The following is a 17547-nucleotide window of genomic DNA, read 5'->3' on the forward strand; positions in this document are numbered from 1 at the left end:
ATTTCACCTTCACGGTGTTCACCATTCATAGCACCGAATACTAGCGGTTGCTGTTTGCCGCTCCCCCACCATAGGGCTACAAGCACCATTGAACCTGACACTACTGTATATAGCACCGCACGCCAGCAGCTGCTTAATGATTCGCCTCCGCCATATGGCCAAAAGTATCACTAAAATATATACGTATATAAAAAGTATCAGGTGATTTTTCTATGAGGAATATACTAACATCAAAAGGTGTAAGTTTTTCCGTGTGTGATAGCTTTTGCTTGGAAAAACTCACATTTTCAGCATTAGAGTTGTAAAAGTCGTATGCTGATTTAGATCCTCGCAATTTTGAAAGCAGCGCCTCTGTGTGAAAAGTGCCAACATCGCCTGATCGATGGATATTGTAAGCTAGACTTCAGAGTGTGGTTATATGAAGTCTGCCACCGTGAGAATCAAGAAAGATGAGTGGCAAATACTTTCTTTGTTTCTAACTTTATATATTGATGTTTTTTCAGGGTGGGCAGGACATGCACGCTCTACCTCCACAACTGTTAGTTTCACTGCCGAGGAGTTGAGAGCATTCATAAAGGCTCGACGCTCCCATGGTCACACCCAAGATGGTGCCAGCTTAACCCCTGACAAGGAGAATATACCCCGTCAGCTTCACCCATCACAATCCTCACCAGCCTTGTCCTCAGCTCTCCACTCCACGGCGAGCGATGGCTCTACCACTTCTTTAGCAAGCGGAGGTACCAGTTCCTCTTTGGGGTCAGGTCGAAGCTGCTCCCCTCCTTCCCCCAGCAAACTGAGTCCTGCACATTCCTGGCGGACCTCCCTGGACTCCCTGCATCGGCCGCCCGCCTCAGGAGCCACATATCCCAGCGGTGTGTCCACCCATTCCCCAAGAACCATCACCCGCACCACCAGTTTAGCTGACCCTCTTCACAGCGCAGAAGAGGTGGTCATGTCGAGCAGCGTGTCGCAGGAAACTCTTCATCTTCCTCGTACTGCCAGCATTAATGAGTCCCTCTCTCGCATTACAGCCATTAGCGACTCACTCAGTCGGTCAACCAGTGTTGCTGAGTCTCTCTCTCACTCCAGTACCATCACGGAGGTACCAGCTGGTTGCTACAGCCGCAGTAACAGTGAAGCGCCGGCCTACCATTCTAGTCCCGTCGTTGTGCCTACTACCAACCAACCTCCAGCCTCGCCCACTTCACCCGTGCCTCACGATGGCCCCGTCACCGCTCACCCTGCTACTGTCACAGAAGAAACCTCTGCGCTAGTAAGCTCAGATTCGCCAAAGTCACCACTTACCCCTAAAGCACCTTCTTCACCGAAGTCTCCTCTCTCTACAAAAACCTTTTCATCAAAGTCACCTGTGTCACCAAAGTCTCCTCTTTCACCAAAATGTTCACTCTCGCCAGCGCCTAACTCTCCGCCAGTGGATAAAGTAAAGACCTTCAGCAGCACAGCCGCCACCACGGCTACCTTCCACATGATCACTTCGCCCTCCATGTCCCCTCCAACACATCCTGTAGACCGCTCCAACATTGTAGTTCTTGGGTACGGTCGCACACCATACCAGGAGGAGATCGATTGTGATCGTTTATCCAAGGATTATGTGCCGCAATTTGCACTGGACACCAAGCTGGAAGCCCTACTTGGTGAGTACTCATTTTCATATATTGTGCAGCCTGATTAATAGATTTCTTCCTTAATTAATTTTAAGTAGAATATGGATAGACTTATCTTAATGAACATGCATCTTTTTCCCACTATGTGATCTCAGAATATGAGCTCATGTTTAATATCTGCTATACAGAATTTTACCTGTGGGTTACCTGCTGTAGCTTCCGGGGATCAATGCCCCTGCGCCCAGTGGTTTTTGTCTATTTTTGAAAAGAATTATTATTATTATAATCAAGGGGAGCACTAAACCCGTAGGATTATGCAGTGCCTGTTGGGGGGATGTGGAAAAAGAAGCTTTGGTAAATTGCTACAAAAAATACCCTTATTTAGGGTAGTTATCTTTTCATATACTTAATGCTACTGTTTACTAGGAGGCCTGGTCACAGACCGGGCCACGGGGGCGTTGACCCCCGGAACTCTCTCCGGGTAATATACAATACTGCATAGTCCAGCGCCTTTTTTAATATTGTCATTTATTAGATTCATCAACACAGCACCGTTGGATACCATAGAATGTGGGAAACAATAGTAATCTCCTTGGCAATAGAAAACGGGTTATTTAGTTCTACTTTAGGTGGGGGACTTAAAAATTAGCAAGTCTTTATTTTAGGCTTTTGGTACTACTTAATATACAATGTTATTACATTAGTCTTGACGGTACACAGAGGTTATGGGCACATAAAAGATATATTGTGTAGCTTTAACCAAGGATAATTCAGTAAAGTCGCTGACTTTATTTCCGTTGGGTTCTATATAAATTTACATAGGTATTAGCACACATAAACTGTATATCCTTAATATTAAGAATGAAAAGCAGTTTAAGTGACTATTTAGATCATGGCTTTATTGCATTCATCTTAACAGTGCATTAAATCAATTTCCTCCCATTCTGCAGCTTCATTCACTACTTGGCGGAACTCGGGCATTAATTGCCATTTTACAATACATACCACCTCTGTAATAAGTATGAATAAGTATTTCTTGTGCAGATTGTTATTTTGGGACATATTAACAAAACTAATATATTTCCATTGCGCAGGGAATCTGTGCCAGTCAGCGCTTACTGTTTAGTAGTGTCACGCGCCGGGCTGAATGTAAACAAAGATGTGCCAGTTCCGATGGCGGATGTAAGATTAAGTTACGTTAGGTTATTTTAGGTAGGTGGGTTTCGTTAGGTTTGGTTACTTTTTTTTTTTTTGACTATCTGTGCAACACAGTACTATCTCAGCTGCAATTCATACTATAATTGCAGATCGGAAATAGCTGAGTAGCTCCATTCTTTAATTGATTTAATCAAAGACGGACTTTGACATGAGCAGCCAATCCATTCCGCTGTGTAATAAAAAGGTTTGAGGCCTGGCCACCTACCATGGAAGCTACGAAATTGTTCACTCTCCCTAGGAGGCCTGGTCACAGACCGGGCCGCGGGGGCGTTGACCCCCGGAACTCTCTCCAGGTAAACTCCAGGTAGTATTATAGTTGGCTTTGGTTCCTAGCCTTGACAAAATTTGCCCCATGATCTGTACACTGGTTGTTAGCAATTTTGTATGAATGGTTGATGCTCAACTGCTTTACTCTATTTGCTACATTAAGCATTTCCATTTGTTGTAATTCTTCCTGGCCTACGTAGTCTCTTACGCCCAGGTCAAGGATGAATCTCGCCATCTGACTTTGAGTAATTTGTAGTCCGTTTTCATTTTTAATCCCTATCTAATTTAAAGTAAACTTGTTTTAAATTCTGTTAAATCTTTTATTAAAATTTATATTCATGATAAATTACGTTTATTTAATTTGTGGATTTACAAGATAAATATTCCCTCACTTAAAATATTGCTTAGTGCTGACGGCCCCGTTCAGGGCAGGATATCGGAGCTGGAACAAATACAGAGATCGTTTACAGCTCACATTGAGCCAGTGAAGCACCTAAACTACTGGGAACGCCTGCAAGTCTTGAACATGTACTCATTGGAGTGGAGGAGAGAGAGGTACATGATAATATATACCTGGAAGGTACTCGAGGGCTTGGTCCCAAATCTGCACACTGCCATGACATACTGGATTGAGAGATATGGGAGGAAGTGTAAAATAAACCCAGTGAGGAGCAGGGGTGCGGTGGGGACAATAAGGGAACACTGTATCAACATCCGGGGTCCCAGACTTTTCAACATCTTACCAGAAGATATCAGAAACACTGCTGGAACAAGTGTTGAAGCCTTCAAGAGGAAACCAGGTGCCAGATCAACCAGGCTGTGATGGATATGTGGGGCAACGGGCCTCCAGCAGCAACAGCCTGGTTGACCAGGCGAGCACCAGACGAGCCTGGCCCATGGCCGGGCTCAGAGAGTAGATATACTCTCGAAATTCTTCAAATGTATATCAAAGGTATATATCTCTTCGTATATCTTAATTTGTATAGAATTTATTCATAGTAGTAATAGGTTTATAATTGATTTAACTATCATAGATAAAATAAAGTTTTATGTATTTAGAGAAAGCTCAAAATCCACTGGATTGTGTAATATTTTGACGTAACGTGTGGTAAATCCTATTACAAAAACTCGTGATGATACTGCTGATATGTAACTTGTGTACAAATTGCATGTCAGCCCATTGTGACGACCGCCGTGGGTTCTAGGTCAGACTGAGTGGCTGCTTGACAAGTCTGTTCATGCGGGTAGTGAAAAAAAAAATGAACGTTTTTATTCACATGTTCATCGAGGCTTACAGCACCCGGGCTGGGTCGTTGTTCCTCTTGACACTTTGTTACATTTGGCAACCCTGTTTGTGAGTTGTGAACTCTTCATTTTCATTGGCATATAATCAGAGAGATTTATTTGTGTATATGCATTAAGTTCACCTTAATGTCCATTTTAGGGATTTTTCCTGGAATTAATGTACAGGTGAATTGCAGCTTAATGGGCCTTGTGTAATTGGTGGATTTCAAGCTAGCAACTTCTTTGAAGGTACATCATCTGTCTTAGATGCTCAAGGCCAGAGTTACCAGTGGGAGAAAGGGTGTCTATCACCTAATTCTCAGACGATAATACTTAGCCGTTGTTTATAATACGAGTGTTGAAAGTGATATAAAATACCGACAAGTTGATGGTCAAGATACTTGTGCAACAGTTAGGTATCTTTATTCGTGAAATGTTTTTCCTACGCAGTAGGTTTCAGTCAAAAACAGTGGCAGTAGGTATAGTAGTGAAATGAAGATGATGTAATCAGTCCATCAACCTTGGAGAAATAGTATTTGAAGTGGTCAGTCCCTCACCTCCAGACCATGGAGCTGAACTCTTCTCCAGGTTAAGGGACTGACCACCTCAATACTATCTCTCCAAAGTTGGTTTTGTGAATTATGTGAGCAAATTACCTGCATGAAGTTTACAGGGTATTACCTGAATTATTACAGGCAAGTAATTTGGGTGAGATAAGTGGGACTAAGTCAAAGTAGGTCGTAGGATTGTAACTCCCTCGATGCCCACTTCATCACCACTCACACAAAAAGCTAGACCTGACATTAAATTAATAATTACAGTATTAAACATTAATACCAATAATGGTAAATTATAAAATAATGTGGACTGTATATGATTAGGCTTGCTGGGTGCACAGAATATAATCATTGGACATAAATTACAATAGTGTTATTAGAAAGGAAATTCATATTACCACTTACCATTAATTACTGTAGATGGATTACACCACAACACCTGCCTGACACCTAGACCCTACACAGGCCAGCTAGAGATCTAAATGCAAGGACTAATGGCTCACTTCCCAGTGAGTGGTCATATCCCTTATCTTCCGCCATCCACACGTAATTCTTGAGGTCCGCAAATTTCCTGCCCCAATTCTTCAGCAGGGGACATTAACATGGGTTCCTAATTCTAGCCACTGGTGATCAAGCCCTGATCCACCGGGAGGCCTTGTCATGGACCTGGCCGCGGGGGCGTTGATCCCCGGAATAACCTCCAGGTAACCCCCCCCCCCCCAATTTGGCTTGGAAGATGCTGGATTATTAGCAGAATTTCCCACGACAGCCATTGTTTACAAATTACAAATGGTGTCTTCCCGGCGTCACTTCCCCGGCTGTTCTACATCCCCCCCCCCCTCACTCGAAATTTCGCGAAGAATCCAAAGAGCATCACATTTTAATACATTATTATTTTTTTTTAATTTAAACATGCTGAATTCAGCATATTTAAATTGATGGACTGATTACATCATTATTTCACTACAATGCCTACTGGCTCTGTATTTCAATGAAGCCTACTGCATAGGCGAAACGTTTCATGAATAATGATACCCAACTGTTGTATATGTGTCTTAATCATCACATGAGTTGCTTCACTTGTTTTCTGAGTAATTTTGTCACCATTAAAGTAGGAAAGTTTGTAGGTCATACAAAACTAGTGTGTTCTCTGGCTTCTTGACATTTTATATTGTTACTTGACTAGTTGAACAGTGGAAGAAGTCGTTCACGTATCGAATCTTAAACGACGAAAATAGGTCTAGTGGTTTAACCTTGAGTACGCCTCTGGCGATGCTCGATACTTTCTGCATTCCTCGCGAGGTCACTTTCACCAAACTCGTCAAAAGGTGATGCTGATGGCTGTTAGTGTGACTTGAGCGCTGTAGTGTCATTTGGTGAACAAACAATTCCCGACCAGAAAGGTAAATAATACCAAACATATACAATCACTTCGCCGTCCCTCCCATTTCCTCCACGGTGATATGTAGCCTTTCTAATCGCATCCAACTGGTTGTCCTATCCTATCTCACCTCACTGACTTCCCGAAGACAAGAAATTATCTAAACATTAGGTAGCTACAATAGCTATATGGTATAAAACGCATTTACAATAATCAGAATTTAAATATAGATGACCATGATAACGTATCATCCTAAGCTGAAGGATTTACAGTACTCAGAATCTAAAGCATAAATATAAATTACGGTAATCCCCTAAACCGGTAGCAAATGCCACTGTAAATAATAAAATTGGATGGAGTATAGGTAGGAAACATTGGAGTTGAACAGACTACAAGTCTTAGCAGTTGGTTTAACAAAGAAGTGGGTGTAAGTATGCTCTGGCTGACCCCACTAGGCCTAAACCAGACGACTAAAGTTATTTTGTGGTAGAAAATAACTTCTTAGGGGCGCTCCATGATGTTGGCGAAGAACATAAGGAACGCTGCAGCAGGCCTACTGGCACATGCTAAGCAGGTCCAAGTCACACCCACTTAAGGAAGGAGCACTGATGCAGACCTAATGGTCTAAGCTAAGTAGGTCTAACTCACACCTGCCCACAGCCACTCATGTACTTATCAACTATTTTTAAAGCTACTCAAGGTTTTAGCTTCATTGACTACTCATGAGTGTTCCACTCATCCATTACTTTATCGCCAAACCAGTATCTTCCTATATTCTTTCTAAATCGAAAATTTTCAACTTGAAACCATTATACAATCATATCCCCTCTAATTCTGCGGCTTTCTAGAGAATGCAGATTCAGTGCCCTCAGTTTATCCTCGTAGGGAAGGTTTCTGAGACATGGGGTCAACTTTGTCATCGTTTTCTTCATTAGATCAAACCTAGCTCCCTGTCGATTCCCAGGCGCTCTGTTACTAGTTAAATATAATACTTTGATACGAAATACATGTATGTAGTAGTGTCTTTTTCCACATGGTGATATACGCCTTAAGTAACGTGATACGGTTCGGAAAGAAACCTTGTGAAGCCATTGTTTTGTTAAAGCAACACCGGTTAAATTCGTGGACAGTGATAACCGGCATAGTTTTCGAGTCATAATAAGATGGCGCTTCTTAGGCGGGAGAAGAGAAGGGTTATATTTTAATTGGATCTGGCATATTGAAATACCGTTGTGTTAGAAGAGCCGAAGCAGAGTTCGCGGGCAACACTTGAGGGGCATCTTAGAAATAGCACATGGAATGTAGCTCACCTTGAAAACTGAGAAATATTTTTGCAACTATGTAACGAGAGTGCATATTGATAAGCACTTCCATGTGTGTTATCACTTTTGTCTACCAAGAATATGAAGGCAAATAATGACGTTTGTATGAGAGCTTGATGTGTTCGTGGGTGGATTTGTTAGCTGTTGCTTGTGGTTGAGGAGTGAGCTTGGGATTCTTTTATTGAGCAGAATTGGGTGCACCAGCAATATGCTGCTGCTTTACTAATTGATAGGTACATTGTGGGAACAAAAGTTGACGATATTTTCCTGTCATATTCCATCATACGTGATAGGTTTCTTGCCAAGCATCCCACCAAGGGTTCAGTAGCTGCTTGTGTTTATATTTCCAACTGTGGGGACTTAAAAGGTTTCGTTCTAGGAATTACCATCTCTCAGTATGGCAAATCATAAACATAAGGAAAATAGAATTTATGGATCTCTTCTGGTCAAACTTCCTTGGCGGGAGACGGCCGTTGTTAAAAAGACCTCGTTTTCGGAGCAAGATAAAAAAAAATGAACGCAAAGTAAATAAACGCTAAGTTAAATTTATATATTTATAAAATGTATACATCTAAACAATGTAAATTCAACTTTGCAACAACTTAAGCAGTTTATGTGGGTGAAAGAGGGAGAAATGAGCGAAGGAGGTCGGTGAAAGAGGGTCGGATGAGCGAGGGAGGTGGGTGATAGGGAGATTAGCGGGGAAGGTGAGTGTGAGGGAGGAGCAGTAGAGGTGGGTGAGCGGGAGGAGATTAGCCTGGATGGTGGGTGTGGGGGAGGGTTAACAAGGGAGGTGAGGGTCGCAGTGCACTTCATGGTTGGCCGCAGGAGGGAACACACTGACCTGTGCTGCCTCATTTGTAAATACCGTCCTCCCGAGGTACTATTCAATCCCTCTACACTACTGCCTTCCTTGTCAAGCATGGCGCCAGAAACCCAAACCAAGATTGTTATTAACAAAGGTAAATCAATTTTGATATATAGTGTTACTGCGATGAATCATAGATGAAAAGATACAAGTGAATTGTATAGAAAGCTAGTAGCAGTGTTCTCGATTTAGCGTTCACTTTAAGAGATGGAAACGTGTTTATATTGTGTTATTTAACTGTGTACGAAAAGTGTCTACGCGAAAACTATGATGTGGTGTGGGTTGTGACACCCCTACCCACAGGAATACTGTTTCACACAAGAGGTTGACCCACACAACCCAGTTTCACACAAGAGGTTGACCCACAGGAATACTGTTTCACACAAGAGGTTGACACTTCCCTTTCAAGGAGGGAAAGGTGCCTTACTGCTGGTGAAGGGTTCTTAATGCAAGAAATTGGTGCTGTTATCCCCTTGGATCAGACTTGATCTCCCTTTCCCCAGATTTTAATGACCTCTATGGGCTTAGTGCTTCGCCATGAATGCAATAATAATAATTAAAATATGATAGTTCCACACGAGTGGCTGACCTTAGTAAGCTTTATGATTGGGGACAAAAAAGTAGCACTAGATATGAACTTAATTAAATATAGTTGTTAGTAAATCTATTTATACGTAAGGGTTCCTAGTGATGATAGGTCAAGATTTGTAGCAAAACATCGTTAGCATTATTATTATTATTATTGTTATTATTATTATTATTATTATTATTATTATTATTATTATTATTGTTATTATTGTTATTATTATTACTGGGAAGCCGTAATAAAAGTAGTATTGTTTTTCTGCATGTTTTAATTTGCTCTTGGGAGTCCTCTTAGGTATGCTGTTCACTTGTGGTTATGGTTCCATCATATTTTTATCGTAAAGTAAATGTTGGGTATTGCAGTACATAAGAGTAATTTATATTTAGAGTTAGAAAATTAGTGTTGCACACATCTGTAGCATGTAGATTATTTGTGATTGGTTTCGTGGGTCATCGCCTCTGCCGGCCTGAACGACCACGCTGTTGGTGCCAGCTGAACGCAAACTAATGTATACCCCACAGCCTGGCTGATGAGAAACGAATTAAGGAACTTAAATTATTATTATTATAATCAAAAAGAAGCGCTAAGCCACAAGGGCTATACAGCATAAGGAACTTAAAAAGTTCCCTGTTGAAGACACCTATTTTTTGTAGTAGTAGTAGTTCTCTCTATGCATGAACGGAGGGTATTAAAGAGTCTTGGTCCCTTTACACTTCCTGAATTTTTTCATATTGCACCCATTGAGCCTGTGCTTTTCACCGTCTGGCAAACCTCTCGCTTTCGTATGGCGTAATTTCAGTAAAAATGTTTGGAACCAATCCCTTCAGATGTATGGGATCAACTTCATTTTCTGTAAATTTTCCAGCGCTTTAATATTAGTCCATTCTGCAAACCGAGAATCATAATCTTAATGAGGCCTTAACAGAGATAAAGTTGAGGTATAGCTTTAAGGCTTTAATTATTAATACTTCTTGATATGAAGCCAAGAATCCTATTAGCTTTATTGCAAACACTTGTGCGAATATACTAGGCTGTTGCTGTTAGCGGCTTACTGGTCCACATTCCATTGCAGCCTGGTTGATCTGGCACTTTGCGGAGATATTAGTCATCTACACCTGTTTGGCAGTTTGGTATTTTCTGGCAAGATGTTAAGTAGTCTGGGCCCAGGAATGTTGATTGTTTTCTTATTGAGTCCAATGCGTCCCTGCTTTTGCTAATGTTATGGCAGTATGCAGAAGCAAGACTAGGCCCTCGAGTACCTTCGCGTATATGCATTATAATATAAAGTATCTCTGTTCTAGCGAGCACACATTTAGGGCTTTGAGGCCTGCATGTTAATTTAAATCCTTTGTTGCCTCTATGCAGGCCAGAAATGATCTCTGTATCTGTTCCAGATCCTAGGTCTCTCCTGTCCTGAACAGAGCTGCCAACACAATGTTCAATGTGACAGTGCAAGCGATTTGAATAGTGTCAACATTGGTACTATTTCCCTTATTTTGAAAGTTCTCATTACCCACCGTCATTTTCCTGGCTATCATGAGAATTACCTTATTGTGTTCTTTTAAAACTGTATATTGTTTAAACATACAATCCGTTGTGAACACTCGTATTCTCGTAGTCATGCATAACTTGATGCATGGACATACTTCAAATACGGTCATTGTTGGAACTTCGCTTTATTAGTAAAATTCTATTGTTTTATACGAGCGTGAAAATCGTTAGGATAAACATCCAGTCAAATGAGGGAAATGTGCCTTTCTATCTCGCTGTTATTGACTCTGGCTCTAAAAGTGGGCAGGCTGGTCAATACTTCCCGACTTCAGTAAACAGTGGGTAGCTGGAGGCCTTCCTTGTGACCTATATTATCTTCGGCTCCAGGAGTTTAACCAGGTCTGGTTAACGGTGTGATCTACCATGCTGTTTTAGACTCCAACCTAATCACTGCAGCCAGTAGCAAGAGTTTGTAGAAATGTATTAAGTGCCCTCTTAATCGCACACCTTGTTCACAAAACTTATGTTTCAAAGGTTGGTAAAGCATTAAAGTGTCTAGGTTTACGAAAATCAATCATAGTTGAGTAGATGATGAAATAATTCTCATTTCGTAGAACTGGAGCATATAAAGCCTTTTAGCTTTGCTTAGTGTAGCCCTCCTGGTAGTCACTGATTCTATATATTTCAACATTTCCGTCTGTTCATTACTCTTAAACTTGATCCCACCGACACCTGAGCCTTGCTTACCTGGAGGTTACCTGGAGGTTATTCCGGGGATCAACGCCCCCGCGGCCCGGTCCATGACCAGGCCTCTCGATGGATCAGGGCCTGATCAACTAGGCTGTTACTGCTGGCCGCACGCAGTCCAACGTACGAGCCACAGCCCGGCTGATCCGGCACTGACTTGTGGCTCAGTGGAATAGCTAGTTGTGCCTGCCTTATATAAAGCCTGGTAATTTCTAGTGCATTGCAATACCTAAAATTTTGGAAATTAACGTGTGTACCACGAAACAGAATATCCAGGAAACCGGAATTGAAAGAAATATTTTTTTTTATCATAGCGCTTGAGTGATTTATACCTGTTTTTTCTATATCAATAAAGATTATCTAGATGTATATGAAAATGCCAGGAAAATGACGAAGGAAAAAACCCATTCAAAACAAGAAGCACTGCTTATGAAGGTAATATAAGTTTCAAATCAGTGTGCTCTTACGAGGCTGGATAGATAGAGCTGGAAAATGTACAGAGGTTGTTTCTGCCAATATAGAATCTATGAAACTTTAAAGCTACGAGGAATGCCTCAAAGCACTTTGTTCTCTCTAGAAGGGAGAGAAGATACTAAAGGGCCTCGTCTCTAATCTGTACACTGCCATAACTTATTAAAGTGAGATATTTGGGGGGATCGTGAATACAATTAGAGAACATTGTGTTTGTGTTAACTTCAGTGGTTCAGGACTTAGAAATCGTAAATATTTCCGGAAGGAAACTGGATCACACTTCTGCAAATTCCTGATCAACCTGTGTGGGTGTGTGATGCCAATGTGTTGGTCTGGGGGGGCCACAAGCACAAACAGCCTGGTTGACCAGGCTGGCAAAAGGGAAGCATAGCCTGAGGCCAGTCTGTGAAAGTAGAACCCTTGAAACGGGTCACGTAATCTGTTAAGTTTTTAGCGGGAGTTGACTATTATATTCACAATAAGCGCTAAACCCATGTTATTCAGCGTTGCCTCTAATAGTGTAAGACTCGAGAATACCAAAGGTTACAGAAATGCGGAGGAACGTGGGGGGGGGAGGGTAGTTAGCTAATTTGGTGGCGTCCATGGGAAGATAATGTCCAGTTAGCATTCCTTGTTTTTACTCCTTTATACATCTACGTGGCCGAGAAGAATAAAAGCGCTCTGCCGTGACAAACTATTCACCGATAACCACACAGTAGAGAGGAAACTTGGGACGACGTTATGTTGTTCAGGACGGCCCGAAACTTAAGTTATTTGTAAATCAGCATGGATATGTCTATTTTACCATTTCCCAATAAACGTAGATTTCTCTCCTCCCAACTCCTCTTTCTCATCCCCCTCCCCCCAAAAAAAAATTAGTTGGCAGTGTATCATAATTGCGGGTTAATTGCTAAATTTAATCTTTAAGGTATAATGCACCTTTGCTTGCTGCTGCTGTTGTAACCCATAATAATAAAGTACACACGCAGCGAAAGTTATGATAACTTTATTGGTCTGAGGACCTTTAGCAGCAATAGGTCGTAGGAGAGACTTTTCACTCACCAAGAGCTTTATCATTCTACTGATCAATAATTGAATAAAGTCCCTAGTGGGCGAAACGTTTACAAAATTAATTTGTATTGTGTGTGCGCGCGCGTGCGTACGTACATAAACATTTGTCAGCATCATTTATCTTGTATTAGCAACAGCCAAGTTACCAGAAAGTCAACGGGGAAGTTTGGTGTCAGCTGTGAGTGTATAAAAACCCTTGTAACCAGTCACATCTAAATGTCTGTCAATACATGGTTTCGCTCGATAACATTAACGTCATGTCACTTTTTTACATTAACGGGGAAGCTTTAAACCCTGGGGAATGGGAGGCAATCAGGCTTGATCCGAGGAAGGGGAAGGTAGTTAAAATTCCTTGGATCAAGAACTCTCTACAATTTTGATAAATTAATATAACTTTTTCCTGATAATTTTTTTCCGTGTGAACGTGATAAGTTAGCAATCTAGTGAAATGCAGAATCCAGGAAATACTTTGTTGGCATTCCTGCGTGGGGCACTTTTAAGGCTTGATTGCACAATTTTACACACTGCATATGTTAGCATTGTGTAGGGAAGGTTACTTTCCATATTTTTTCTCATCTTTGTCATGCTTTTTGCACCATGTTATTATTTCTGGAAATAGAGGGTCAGTAGTAACGCTGATTTATCATAGGGGCGGGGGATATGTAAATGGAGGAAAGTCGTCGGGAGCGGTTCCTGTCTGACAGTGATGAGTCACTGGTGTAATCTCACATTAGTTTTGTATGTGTACAATATTATGCATGTTTATATATATAATTATATATATATATATATATATATATATATATATATATATATATATATATATATATATATATATATATATATATATATATCCCTCTGGGTTTTCTTCTATTTTTCTTGTTCTTCGTGTTTATTTCCTGGAACAGAATTCTTCCTCCGCGTGTTTTAAGAAGCGACTAAAATGCCGGGAGCAAGGGGGCTAGTAACCCCTTCTCCTGTATAAATTACTAAATTTGAAAAGAGAAACTTTTGTTTTTCTTTTTGGGCCACCCTACCTCGGTGGGATACGGCTGGTTTGTTGAAAGATTATATATATATGTCGTGCCGAATAGGCAGAACTTGCGATCTTGGCTTAAATAGCAACGCTCATCTTGCCATATAGGACAAAGTGAAAATTTGTGTATGCAATAATTTCGCCAAAATCATTCTGAACCTAACGAACAAAATATATTTCACTGTTTGTTTAGTATTAAATTATTGTAAACAAATCTAAAATTTATTTAGTTGGGTTTGGCTAAAATAAATTGCTCTTTTTATAATAAGGTTAGGTAAGTTTTCTAAGATTTTTTGGTGCAAAATTAAAGATTTTTACATTAACATTAATGAAAAAAATATATCTTTAAACGTATAAGAGAAAATTTTCGAAAGGACTTAATTTTAAATGAGTTATTGCTAATTGACCAGTTTTACATATTCGGCACTATATATATATATATATATATATATATATATATATATATATATATATATATATATATATATATATATATATATAAAATACACACACACATACCCTTCTGGGGTTTCTTCTATTTTTCTTACTTCTTGTTCTTGTTTATTTCCTGTTATCTCCATGGGGAAGTGGATCAGAATTCTTCCTCCGTAAGCCATGCGTGTTGTAAGAGGCGACTAAAATGCCAGGAGCAAGGGGCTAGTAACCCCCTCTCCTGTATATATTACTAAATGTAAAAGGAGAACTTTCGTTTTTCCTTTTGGGCCACCCCGCCTTGGTGGGATACGGCCGGTGTGTTGAAAGAAAGATATATACGTATTTGTATGAAGTTACTAGGCATCGCGGAAAGAGAATTATGCACAGATTAAGACTATAAGGAAATGGTATAGCACAAGTTTCTTTTCAAGGGCTAATCTGTTTTATTTTTTCTCCAGGATCCTTGCATCAGTCCTAAGTTTTCAATAGTTTATCACTTTGTCTTCATGTAACTTGTAATTGCTTTCTTCTCCATTTCATCACGTGGCACCTACATTAAATTCCATTATCTATCCGACACTGCAAATGATCAGTTTATTCTTGTATTCTTGTTTGGATTTGAAGTTATCCTTATTACCTCTTATAAGATTTTTTCTAATTATATTTGGCAAACACAAATCCTATGGGGTCAGCTGGTAACGCCTGTGCACCGTCCTCATTTTTTCTTTCAATTATTACTGCACATTTTAAACACCACAGCAATCTAATTTACCAAACATGAGTAAGCCAGATAATATTTACAAGTGGTACATTTCGCTTACGGTGAGTCATTCGTGTTTTAAAATTATTATTGTTATATTATTATGAGGGAAGTTTTGTATGGGTCATTCAACTCTGGGGCATGGGGGGGGGCAATCAGGTTTGATCTAAGGAGGTGGAGATTAGGTCCAATTCCCTGGATCACTAGCGTCAGTTCACCTGTGTTTTAAATGTATTAATCCAGTATAGACACGTTCGGTTTTATGGAAAACTTTTTATAGATAAAAGTAATTAATGTGAAATTTCCGCAGTCATTTCTAACGGAACATTTTGCACGTCTCCTGCATTGGGTTTGTTCTAGCTTTGATTTAGCGCTGTAGCCCTCTGATTATTATTTCATCTATTATTATTTCATTAATTATTATTCAGACTAATTCCTGCAGATGTTATCGAGGCAGGAGATACCATGCAAATTTGTTTAAATTCAACTAAGTTTTTAATGAAATGTTTAGTAAATATTAGTTATTAATTGTAACTATTTCTTGGCGTAGCTCCAGGGCCGGAGCACAAGACTGCAGCTCATTACATGGAAGGGGTGTTTAACTTGGAGCTGAGGAAGGACTTTATCTCCAGCACCCACGCTCACCACCCAGACCTGAGTCGCTTCCACACACACACAGCCAACACTAACACCTCCCAGCCAACGACGAACGGCGAGCCTCCTAGCGCCTCTGAAACGTGAGTTACCCAGTGTAAAGTTAACTAGGATTTTAATCAGCGTGGCTGAGCATGTACGCAGTGATTTAAGAAGAGCCTGCATTGTGAACACTGAAACCTTGTGCATTTATTAGTTCCTTTTATACTTGCATTGCGGAACTTGCATGATTCACTTCATACCTTCCTTGGATCAGACTTAATTCTCCCATTCCCCCAAGCCTACCCCTGCGGGTTTAGCGCTTCCACAGATATATGATTCAATAGTGTAATGTGGTTTCTATAATCATGCTGCAGGTTAATAAGAGAACGTGGTGTTAATTGACAATTTTTACCCTAACAACTTCAGGGTGATGACAAATACGGGTGGAACATTACTAATGTTTTATTGGTAGCTATTTGTCTACATTTCTTTACATAAATTTAGGCAATATTTACATATCGGCTAGGAAACTGCAGTTTACTCTGATGTGGAATATTGTGTAAATTTAATTTACGTGAAGGATGCTTTCAGGGAGTCAACGCTCCACTCGGTCCTGTCCCAGACCAGTCCTGGTCAGGGGGCGGCGCAGAGGGAACTGAAGCCTCCAAATAATAATGGTTTAAAGTTCCATAGCCCCCCTTCTCCGACCAGACTGCTACCCCTAACACCCCATTCCCTTTACATATAAAACTTCTGGACCGCCCTTTATCCTGGTGGATAACCTACTGTTCATGGTTGTATACACGATGGTGCATATCTCGGTCGAAATTAGGTGTGTTTAGACAGGACTGAGCAGGTTACACGCAGCCTTAATAACTGTAGTCGATGGGCTTTAAACGCAGTTAACTAGCTAGCCTACGGTTTGAATGTTTCACGCTTAATTCACTTCAATGTTAATACCCGATAATAGATCCAGCGTTATTAATTTTTAATTAATGCAAAATACAGGCGTCAATCCTGTTAGAATTCTAAGCCAGTAAATTTATTGAAATGTTTTTAATTAAGATATGCTGGTTATTAATAGTATCGCCTCTTAAGTAAACTGTACAATATGGGGTGATAGTTTTATCACCTTTACTCGGGAACACCTGAATGCCATACTCTGCAGCTGTAACATGTGTGCTCAGTGCTGCCACTTCTCTGTAGGAATACAAGGTAGGCGGTGTATTAAATAATTATCAATAACTTAGCCATCACGATCTGTTTGAAATAATTTTCATTATTACTACAAGCTAGTTATTTAAACTGTGTTTGAATGCTTTTAGAGTTTTATTCATGTCAGGCGCTAAACGTGCATGGTCAAGCCGTATGACGCATTGAGTTTATCGGCGCAGTGTAAAGCCTCTAGTGTCGTTATGCTGTAGTTACCATGTTGTGATCCCCGAATGCACTAAATTTTTGTAGTCACACATCCTAGTTTCAACCATCACTAAAAATCCTTTCAATAGTTTACAAGCAAGAGTTTGGTTTATCGACTAATGTAAAAATCTGCGATATTGATGATAATTTCGAAGAAAGCATCAGACAGATGGTTTACAGGCGACCTGATCTCCGTCGTGCTCTGAGTGAGAGGACTCTCTCAGGATCATCCTGGACTAGTTATAGTCCCACCAGTGCTTACGTTCTTGTTGATACTTTGTAAGCAACTCGTCAACTAAGGTTCTGAGTGCGTGTACGCCTGGTTCAACTCATCCTAAGTGAATATGGGATTTAGTGTAATCAGAATTTACAG

General features: G+C 40.4%; 1 protein-coding gene across 5 annotated transcripts in view; it reads left to right on the plus strand.

Annotated features, from left to right (window-relative positions):
• LOC128701528 (protein Shroom) overlaps positions 1–17547 on the plus strand; it is a 942770-nt gene that overhangs the window by 913382 nt on the left and 11841 nt on the right. For all 5 annotated transcript variants that reach the window (XM_053795246.2, XM_053795245.2, XM_070101538.1 and 2 more), the window contains 2 exons: positions 504–1655; positions 15670–15856. In XM_053795246.2, coding sequence (XP_053651221.1) covers positions 504–1655; positions 15670–15856 — 1339 coding nt within the window. The remainder of the gene's footprint in view (positions 1–503; positions 1656–15669; positions 15857–17547) is intronic.

This window comes from Cherax quadricarinatus, chromosome 78 (genome assembly GCF_038502225.1).
Source record: "Cherax quadricarinatus isolate ZL_2023a chromosome 78, ASM3850222v1, whole genome shotgun sequence".
Classification (NCBI taxonomy): Eukaryota; Metazoa; Arthropoda; class Malacostraca; order Decapoda; family Parastacidae; genus Cherax; species Cherax quadricarinatus.